At 42.8% G+C, this 10,665-nt stretch overlaps 1 protein-coding gene across 1 annotated transcript in view; it reads right to left on the bottom strand.

The window, feature by feature from the left end:
* Window positions 1–10,665, bottom strand: part of LOC121562242 (protein FAM184B) — a 68,954-nt gene that overhangs the window by 27,485 nt on the left and 30,804 nt on the right. Inside the window, 5 exon segments of the mRNA XM_045218018.1 lie at window positions 350–503; window positions 2,482–2,598; window positions 2,742–2,859; window positions 5,554–5,675; window positions 5,678–5,716. Coding sequence (XP_045073953.1) covers window positions 350–503; window positions 2,482–2,598; window positions 2,742–2,859; window positions 5,554–5,675; window positions 5,678–5,716 — 550 coding nt within the window.

Raw genomic sequence — 10,665 nt, 5'->3', positions numbered from 1 at the left:
GTACCAGGTGTAGTGTGTTACCTAGCTGTACCAGGTGTAGAGTGTGTTACCTAGCTGTACCAGGTGTAGTGTGTTACCTAACTGTAACAGGTGTAGTGTGTGTTACCTAGCTGTACCAGGTGTAGTGTGTTACCTAGCTGTAACAGGTGTAGTGTGTTACCTAGCTGTACCAGGTGTAGAGTGTTACCTAGCTGTACCAGGTGTAGTGTGTTACCTAGCTGTACCAGGTGTAGTGTGTTACCTAACTGTAACAGGTGTAGTGTGTTACCTAGCTGTACCAGGTGTAGTGTGTTACCTAGCTGTAACAGGTGTAGTGTGTTACCTAGCTGTAACAGGTGTAGTGTGTTACCTAGCTGTAACAGGTGTAGACTGTGTAGTCTCTTCTTCTCTGTCTGCAGGTCCTCCTGAGCTTGTCTCTCCAGATCCTGCAACGCCGCCGTGTGCCTCAGTCGTTCTTCAGCGTTTCTCTGTTGTTCCTCTTTCAAGTGTACGTGTGGTTCCTCCTAAAAGAAAATAAACTAGGTTATCTCTCTGTCTCTCTCTCTCTCTCTCTCTCTCTCTCTCTCTCTCTCTCTCTCTCTCTCTCTCTCTCTCTCTCTCTCTCTCTCTCTCTCTCTCTCTCTCTCTCTCTCTCTCTCTCTCTCTCTCTCTCTCTCTCTCTCTCTCTCTCTCTCTCTCTCTCTCTCTCTCTCTCTCTCTCTCTCTCTCTCTCTCTCTCTCTCTCTCTCTCTCTCTCTCTCTCTCTCTCTCTCTCTCTCTCTCTCTCTCTCTCTCTCTCCACCACTCTCTCTCTATCTCTCTCTCTCTCTCTGAGTAAGTGACCGTGAGTGTGAGGTGTGTGTAGTGACTGTGTGTGTGAGTGACTGTGTGTGTGAGTGACTGTGTGTGTGAGTGCGAGTGTATGTGTGAGTGAGTGACAGTGTGAGTGACTGTGTGTGTGAGTGACTGTGTGTGTGAATGTCTGTGTGTGTGTGAGTGTGAGTGTATGTGTGAGTGAGTGACCGTGTGTGTGAGTGTGTGTGTGTGAGTGAGTGAGTGTGTGTGTGTGAGTGACAGTGTGTGTGAGTGACAGTGTGAGTGAGTGACAGTGTGAGTGAGTGACAGTGTGTGTGAGTGTGAGTGTGTGTGTGAGTGAGTGACAGTGTGTGTGAGTGTGAGTGTGTGTGTGAGTGACAGTGTGTGTGAGTGACAGTGTGACTGTGTGTGTGAGTGTGTGTGTGTGAGTGAGTGCGTGACTGTGTGTGTGAGTGTGAGTGACAGTGTGTGTGAGTGACAGTGTGTGTGTGTGTGTGAGTGACAGTGTGAGTGAGTGACAGTGTGTGTGAGTGTGAGTGACAGTGTGTGTGAGTGACAGTGTGTGTGTTTGACTGTGTGAGTGACAGTGTGTGTGAATGTGTGAGTATGAGTGTATGAGTGAGTGACCGTGTGTGAGTGTGTGTGGGTGAGTGTGTGTGTGTGAGTGACTGTGTGTGTGAGTGACTGTGTGTGTGAGTGACAGTGTGTGTGAGTGTGTGGGTGAGTGTGTGTGTGTGAATGACAGTGTGTGTGAGTGACAGTGTGTGAGTGTGTGTGGGTGAGTGTGTGTTTGTGAGTGACGGTGAGTGACCGTGTGTGTGAGTGTGTGTGACAGTGTGTGTGTGAGTGACAGTGTGTGACAGTGTGTGTGAGTGACAGTGTGTGTGTGTGAGTGAAAGTGTGTGTGTGTGTGAGTGACAGTGTGTGTAGTGACAGTGTGTGTGAGTGAGTGAGTGTGAGTGTGTGTGAGTGACAGTGTGTGTGAATGTGTGAGTTAGTGAGTGACTGTGAGTGTGAGTGTGTGTGAATGTGTGTGTGTGACAGTGTGTGTGAGTGACAGTGTGTGTGACAGTGTGTGTGTGTGACAGTGTGTGTGATTGACAGTGTGTGTGAGTGACAATGTGTGTGAGTGACTGTGTGTGTGAGTGACTGTGTGTGTGAGTGACAGTGTGTGCGAGTGACAGTGTGTGTGAGTGACAGTGTGTGTGAGTGACTGTGTGTGTGAGTGAGTGACCGTGTGTGTGAGTGTGAGTGACAGTGTGTGTGAGTGACAGTGTGTGTGAGTGACAGTGTGTGTGAGTGTGAGTGACTGTGTGTGTGAGTGACTGTGTGTGTGAGTGACTGTGTGTGGAGTGACAGTGTGTGTGAGTGACAGTGTGTGTGTGTGTGAATGACAGTGTGTGTGAGTGAGTGACCGTGTGTGTGTGTGTGAGTGACCGTGTGTGTGTGTGTGAGTGACAGTGTGTGTGAGTGACAGTGAGTGACAGTGTGTGTGAGTGACAATGTGTGTGAGTGACAGTGTGTGAGTGTGTGTGAGCGTGAGTGTGAGTGTGTGAGTGACAGTGTGTGTGAATGTGTGAGTTAGTGAGTGACTGTGTGTGTGAGTGACTGTGTGTGTGAGTGAGTGAGTGACCGTGTGAGTGACAGTGTGTGTGAGTGACAGTGTGTGTGAATGTGAGTCAGTACCTGCAGCTGCTCTCTCAGTCTCTGGTTCATGTCTCTGGTCTCCTGCACCTCCATTCGCAGCCTGTCAATCTCACTGTCGTCATGGTGATCCTCTGCTGGCCCCGCCTTCCTCTCCACCTACAACAGGAAGTTAGCTCAGTCAAACAGGAAATTATTCAACTGTCTTGTTAGTTTGAGGGTTAGGTCAGATCCTAGATCTGTGGTTAGTGAAGAGCTACGTGACCATCTGTGATTGGAGATTAGCTAGTTGAGGAGATTACCTGTGATTGTAGATCGGCTAGTTGAGTCTGCAGCTCCTGCTCTCTCTGGTTGCTCGTGGCAACAGCCGCATCAAGCTCCGCCTTAAACTCCGCCCTCAGGCGCTCCTCACACTCTGCCCTGGAGACGCACATACTCAATATGTAAAACTGTGTGAAACTTCTGACACTGCAGAATATAAGTCTATTCGCCTTATGACCCGTGGCAACAAAGGCGCATCCAATTTGTTGCGATTGTTTTACCTACTTCCGGCCCATCCACAAACAAACAAAACGTTGTTAAATATGATTTACATTTGTCAAAACTATTAAATAACGTGCACAGAATTTGAAAGATATATGTTTAATTCTATATTGAGGAAAATTATTGAAAAAATTAAAACGTTTGTTTTCACGTAGCATGAGCTCTCAGAAACCAACATTCATTAGCATTAGCATTCTCATAGAGAATGACTGGCGGTGTTAGCTCGTTAGCTTCGTGGCACAACAGATTGCAAATATCCTAATGTTATCGTCATAAAACATTTTGCCACCGTCTCTGTCTTTTGTCATTGATATTCTGTGTCTAACAACATTGCCATTTCAAGCATTGATCTTTGATTGAAAAGGGATACAGACTATGTATAATGACCATTAGATACGATCTAATATGCTAACTAGCTAACACCGGCAGTCATTCTCTATGAGAATGCTAATGCTAATGAACGTAGGCCTTCAAGTGCTTATACTACGTGAAAGAAATCCGTACAGTTATGAATATAACTACTGTTCCCTGTAGGAGGAAACGGGGTATAACTTACTATGGGGAGTCAACGACCAATCATATTCACCTGAAGAAAACTAAAAACACGTTGACTCCCCACAGTATGATATACCGAGTGACCGACTGAAAGGGAACTTTTTGATTCTTTCAATCATTTTCCTCAACATAGAATTAACATACAGTGGCTTGCGAAAGTATTCAACCCCTTGGCATTTTTCCTATTTTATTGCCTTACAACCTGGAATTAAAATGGATTTTTTTGGGGTTTGTATAATTTGTTTTACACAACATGCCTACCACTTTGAATAAAAGTTTCACAATAAAATATTTTTTTATTGTGAAACAAACAAGAAATAAGACAAAAAAACAGAAGACTTGAGCATGCATAACTATTCACCCCCCCCAAAGTCAATACTTTGTAGAGCCACCTTTTGCAGCAATTACAGCTGCAAGTCTCTTGGGGTATGTCTCTATAAGCTTGGCACATCTAGCCACTGGGATTTTGCCCATTCTTCAAGGCAAAACTGCTCCAGCTCCTTCAAGTTGGATGGGTTCCGCTGGTGTACAGCAATCTTTAAGTCATACCACAGATTCTCAATTGGATTGTGGTCTGGGCTTTGACTAGGCCATTCCAAGACATTTAAATGTTTCCCCTTAAACCACTCGAGTGTTGCTTTAGCAGTATGCTTAGGGTCATTGTCCTGCTGGAAGGTGAACCTCTGTCCCAGTCTCAAATCTCTGGAAGACTGAAACAGGTTTCCCTCAAGAATTTCCCTGTATTTAGCGCCATCCATCATTCCTTCAATTCTGACCAGTTTCCCAGTCCCTGCCAATGAAAAACATCCCCACAGCATGATGCTGCCACCACCATGCTTTACTGTGGGGATGGTGTTCTCGGGGAGATGAGAGGTGTTGGGTTTGTGCCAGACATAGCGTTTTCCTTGATATCCAAAAAGCTCGATTTTAGTCTCATCTGACCAGAGTACCTTCTTCTGTATGTTTGGGGAGTCTCCCACATGCCTTTTGGCGAACATCAAACGTGTTAGCTTATTTTTTTCTTTAAGCAATGGCTTTTTTCTGGCCACTCTTCCGTAAAGCCCAGCTCTGTGGAGTGTACGGCTCAAAGTGGTCCTATGGACAGATACTCCAATCTCCGCTGTGGAGCTTTGCAGCTCCTTCAGGGTTATCTTTGTTGCCTCTCTGATTAATGCCCTCCTTGCCTGGTCCGTGAGTTTAGGTGGGCAGCCCTCTCTTGGCAGGTTTGTTGTGGTGCCATATTCTTTCCATTTATTTAATAATGGATTTAATGGTGCTCCGTGGGATGTTCAAAGTTTCTGATATTTTTTATAACCCAACCCTGATCTGTACTTCTCCACAACTTTGTCCTTGACCCTTTGGAGAGCTCCTTGGTCTTCATGGTGCCGCTTGCTTGATGGTGCCCCTTGCTTAGTGGTGTTGCAGACTCTGGGGCCTTTCAGAACAGGTGTATATATACTGAGATCATGGGACAGATCATGTGACACTTAGATTGCACACAGGTGGACTTTATTTAACTAATTATGTGACTTCTGAAGGTAATTGGTTGCACCATATCTTATTTAGGGGCTTCATAGCAAAGGGGGTGAACACATATGCACGCACCGCTTTTCAGTTAGTTATTTGTTAGATTCTTTTTTCATTTCACTTCACCAATTTGGACTATTTTGTGTATGTCCATTACATGAAATCCCAATAAAAATCCATTTAAATTACAGGTTGTAATCCAACAAAATAGGAAAAACGCCAAGGGGGTTGAATACTTTTGCAAGGCACTTTATCTTTCAAATTCAGTGCACGTTATTTAATAGCTTTGCCAAATTTCATTCATATTTAATGACGTTTTGCTTGTTTGTGAATGGGCTGAAAGTAGGAAAACAATCATGTTGGATCTAGGTTGAAGATCTAGGTTGAGAATCTAGATTGAAGATCTAGCGTTGGATCAGGAACTGGCTCATGTGGGCGGGGCATCATAAGGTGAATAGTGTTGTCGTCGTCTAAAGTTTTCCAACCTACCGGATTCTCTCGTCAGTTTTCTCTTGGCCGTGTTCTAGAACGTTTCTGTCCGTGTTCTCTTGGGTCCGCTGGTTGAACTCTAGAACCTTCTCCTCCAGTCTCTGTTTGTCTGTTCTCAGGCCTGTCATCTCTCTCTGGTAACTCTCTCTCGCTCCATCTCTTCCTGACACACACAACCACACACACACACACACACACACACACACACACACACACACACACACACACACACACACACACACACACAACCACCCACACACACACACACACACACACACACACAACCACACACACACACAACCACACAACCACACACACACACACACACACATAACCACACACACACACAACCACACACAACCACACACACACACACACACATAACCACACACACACACAACCACACACACACACACATAACCACACACACACACAACCACACACACACCATCCATCACACACACCATCCATCACACACACAACCACACACACACAACCACACACACACCATCCATCACACACAGCAGAGATTGAAAAACCAATCAACGATTTAGACACCAATCTGTTCAATTTAAGTGTGTGTGTGTGTGTGTGTGTGTGTGTGTGTGTGTGTGTGTGTGTGTGTGTGTGTGTGGGGCTGGACAATTATCGTATGATTGTGTAACCGACAATTATGGACAATAAGAGTGAAGGTCAGTCCTAGTCCAGTGTATTCATTAGGTCAGTCCTAGTCCAGTGTATTCATTAGGTCAGTCCTAGTTCAGTGTATTCATTAGGTCAGTTCAGTGTATTCATTAGGTCAGTCCTAGTTCAGTGTATTCATTAGGTCAGTTCAGTGTATTCATTAGGTCAGTCCTAGTTCAGTGTATTCATTAGGTCAGTCCTAGTTCAGTGTATTCATTAGGTCAGTCCTAGTTCAGTGTATTCATTAGGTCAGTCCTAGTTCAGTGTATTCATTAGGTCAGTCCTAGTTCAGTGTATTCATTAGGTCAGTCCTAGTTCAGTGTATTCATTAGGTCAGTCCCAGTCCAGTGTATTCATTAGGTCAGTCCCAGTTCAGTGTATTCATTAGGTCAGTCCTAGTTCAGTGTATTCATTAGGTCAGTCCTAGTTCAGTGTATTCATTAGGTCAGTTCAGTGTATTCATTAGGTCAGTCCTAGTCCAGTGTATTCATTAGGTCAGTCCTAGTTCAGTGTATTCATTAGGTCAGTCCTAGTCCAGTGTATTCATTAGGTCAGTCCAGTGTATTCATTAGGTCAGTCCTAGCTCAGTGTATTCATTAGGTCAGTCCCAGTTCAGTGTATTCATTAGGTCAGTCCTAGTTCAGTGTATTCATTAGGTCAGTCCTAGTTCAGTGTATTCATTAGGTCAGTTCAGTGTATTCATTAGGTCAGTCCTAGTTCAGTGTATTCATTAGGTCAGTTCAGTGTATTCATTAGGTCAGTCCTAGTTCAGTGTATTCATTAGGTCAGTTCAGTGTATTCATTAGGTCAGTTCAGTGTATTCATTAGGTCAGTTCAGTGTATTCATTAGGTCAGTCCTAGTTCAGTGTATTCATTAGGTCAGTTCAGTGTATTCATTAGGTCAGTCCTAGTTCAGTGTATTCATTAGGTCAGTTCAGTGTATTCATTAGGTCAGTCCTAGTCCAGTGTATTCATTAGGTCAGTCCTAGTTCAGTGTATTCATTAGGTCAGTCCCAGTTCAGTGTATTCATTAGGTCAGTCCCAGTTCAGTGTATTCATTAGGTCAGTCCCAGTTCAGTGTATTCATTAGGTCAGTCCTAGTTCAGTGTATTCATTAGGTCAGTTCAGTGTATTCATTAGGTCAGTCCTAGTTCAGTGTATTCATTAGGTCAGTTCAGTGTATTCATTAGGTCAGTCCCAGTCCAGTGTATTCATTAGGTCAGTCCTAGTTCAGTGTATTCATTAGGTCAGTTCAGTGTATTCATTAGGTCAGTCCTAGTTCAGTGTATTCATTAGGTCAGTTCAGTGTATTCATTAGGTCAGTCCTAGTTCAGTGTATTCATTAGGTCAGTCCTAGTTCAGTGTATTCATTAGGTCAGTCCTAGTTCAGTGTATTCATTAGGTCAGTCCTAGTTCAGTGTATTCATTAGGTCAGTTCAGTGTATTCATTAGGTCAGTTCAGTGTATTCATTAGGTCAGTCCTAGTTCAGTGTATTCATTAGGTCAGTCCTAGTTCAGTGTATTCATTAGGTCAGTCCAGTGTATTCATTAGGTCAGTCCTAGTTCAGTGTATTCATTAGGTCAGTCCCAGTTCAGTGTATTCATTAGGTCAGTCCTAGTTCAGTGTATTCATTAGGTCAGTCCCAGTTCAGTGTATTCATTAGGTCAGTCCCAGTTCAGTGTATTCATTAGGTCAGTCCTAGTTCAGTGTATTCATTAGGTCAGTTCAGTGTATTCATTAGGTCAGTCCTAGTTCAGTGTATTCATTAGGTCAGTTCAGTGTATTCATTAGGTCAGTCCCAGTCCAGTGTATTCATTAGGTCAGTCCTAGTCCAGTGTATTCATTAGGTCAGTTCAGTGTATTCATTAGGTCAGTCTTCAGTGTATTCATTAGGTCAGTTCAGTGTATTCATTAGGTCAGTCCTAGTTCAGTGTATTCATTAGGTCAGTCCTAGTTCAGTGTATTCATTAGGTCAGTCCTAGTTCAGTGTATTCATTAGGTCAGTCCTAGTTCAGTGTATTCATTAGGTCAGTTCAGTGTATTCATTAGGTCAGTTCAGTGTATTCATTAGGTCAGTCCTAGTTCAGTGTATTCATTAGGTCAGTCCTAGTCCAGTGTATTCATTAGGTCAGTCCTAGTTCAGTGTATTCATTAGGTCAGTCCTAGTTCAGTGTATTCATTAGGTCAGTCCTAGTTCAGTGTATTCATTAGGTCAGTTCAGTGTATTCATTAGGTCAGTCCTAGTTCAGTGTATTCATTAGGTCAGTCCCAGTTCAGTGTATTCATTAGGTCAGTCCTAGTTCAGTGTATTCATTAGGTCAGTCCTAGTTCAGTGTATTCATTAGGTCAGTTCAGTGTATTCATTAGGTCAGTCCTAGTTCAGTGTATTCATTAGGTCAGTTCAGTGTATTCATTAGGTCAGTCCTAGTCCAGTGTATTCATTAGGTCAGTTCAGTGTATTCATTAGGTCAGTCCTAGTTCAGTGTATTCATTAGGTCAGTCCTAGTTCAGTGTATTCATTAGGTCAGTCCTAGTTCAGTGTATTCATTAGGTCAGTTCAGTGTATTCATTAGGTCAGTTCAGTGTATTCATTAGGTCAGTCCTAGTTCAGTGTATTCATTAGGTCAGTCCTAGTTCAGTGTATTCATTAGGTCAGTTCAGTGTATTCATTAGGTCAGTCCTAGTTCAGTGTATTCATTAGGTCAGTCCTAGTTCAGTGTATTCATTAGGTCAGTTCAGTGTATTCATTAGGTCAGTCCTAGTTCAGTGTATTCATTAGGTCAGTCCCAGTTCAGTGTATTCATTAGGTCAGTCCCAGTTCAGTGTATTCATTAGGTCAGTCCTAGTTCAGTGTATTCATTAGGTCAGTTCAGTGTATTCATTAGGTCAGTTCAGTGTATTCATTAGGTCAGTCCTAGTTCATTGTATTCATTAGGTCAGTCCTAGTTCAGTGTATTCATTAGGTCAGTTCAGTGTATTCATTAGGTCAGTTCAGTGTATTCATTAGGTCAGTTCAGTGTATTCATTAGGTCAGTCCTAGTTCAGTGTATTCATTAGGTCAGTCCTAGTTCAGTGTATTCATTAGGTCAGTCCTAGCTCAGTGTATTCATTAGGTCAGTCCTAGTTCAGTGTATTCATTAGGTCAGTCCAGTGTATTCATTAGGTCAGTTCAGTGTATTCATTAGGTCAGTCCTAGTTCAGTGTATTCATTAGGTCAGTTCAGTGTATTCATTAGGTCAGTCCCAGTTCAGTGTATTCATTAGGTCAGTTCAGTGTATTCATTAGGTCAGTCCTAGTTCAGTGTATTCATTAGGTCAGTTCAGTGTATTCATTAGGTCAGTTCAGTGTATTCATTAGGTCAGTCCTAGTTCAGTGTATTCATTAGGTCAGTCCTAGTTCAGTGTATTCATTAGGTCAGTTCAGTGTATTCATTAGGTCAGTCCTAGTTCAGTGTATTCATTAGGTCAGTCCTAGTTCAGTGTATTCATTAGGTCAGTCCTAGCTCAGTGTATTCATTAGGTCAGTCCTAGTTCAGTGTATTCATTAGGTCAGTCCAGTGTATTCATTAGGTCAGTCCTAGTTCAGTGTATTCATTAGGTCAGTTCAGTGTATTCATTAGGTCAGTCCCAGTTCAGTGTATTCATTAGGTCAGTTCAGTGTATTCATTAGGTCAGTTCAGTGTATTCATTAGGTCAGTTCAGTGTATTCATTAGGTCAGTCCTAGTTCAGTGTATTCATTAGGTCAGTCCTAGTTCAGTGTATTCATTAGGTCAGTTCAGTGTATTCATTAGGTCAGTCCTAGTTCAGTGTATTCATTAGGTCAGTCCTAGTTCAGTGTATTCATTAGGTCAGTTCAGTGTATTCATTAGGTCAGTCCTAGTTCAGTGTATTCATTAGGTCAGTTCAGTGTATTCATTAGGTCAGTCCTAGTTCAGTGTATTCATTAGGTCAGTCCTAGTCCAGTGTATTCATTAGGTCAGTCCTAGTTCAGTGTATTCATTAGGTCAGTCCTAGTTCAGTGTATTCATTAGGTCAGTCCTAGTCCAGTGTATTCATTAGGTCAGTTCAGTGTATTCATTAGGTCAGTCCTAGTTCAGTGTATTCATTAGGTCAGTCCTAGTTCAGTGTATTCATTAGGTCAGTCCTAGTTCAGTGTATTCATTAGGTCAGTTCAGTGTATTCATTAGGTCAGTCCTAGTTCAGTGTATTCATTAGGTCAGTCCTAGTTCAGTGTATTCATTAGGTCAGTCCTAGTTCAGTGTATTCATTAGGTCAGTCCAGTGTATTCATTAGGTCAGTCCTAGTCCAGTGTATTCATTAGGTCAGTCCTAGTTCAGTGTATTCATTAGGTCAGTTCAGTGTATTCATTAGGTCAGTCCTAGTTCAGTGTATTCATTAGGTCAGTCCTAGTTCAGTGTATTCATTAG

The sequence above is a fragment of the Coregonus clupeaformis genome, unplaced genomic scaffold (genome assembly GCF_020615455.1).
Source record: "Coregonus clupeaformis isolate EN_2021a unplaced genomic scaffold, ASM2061545v1 scaf1319, whole genome shotgun sequence".
Taxonomy (NCBI): domain Eukaryota; kingdom Metazoa; phylum Chordata; class Actinopteri; order Salmoniformes; family Salmonidae; genus Coregonus; species Coregonus clupeaformis.
The sequence above is the reverse complement of the archived record's forward strand: the minus strand, read 5'-3'. Positions and strand labels throughout refer to the sequence as shown.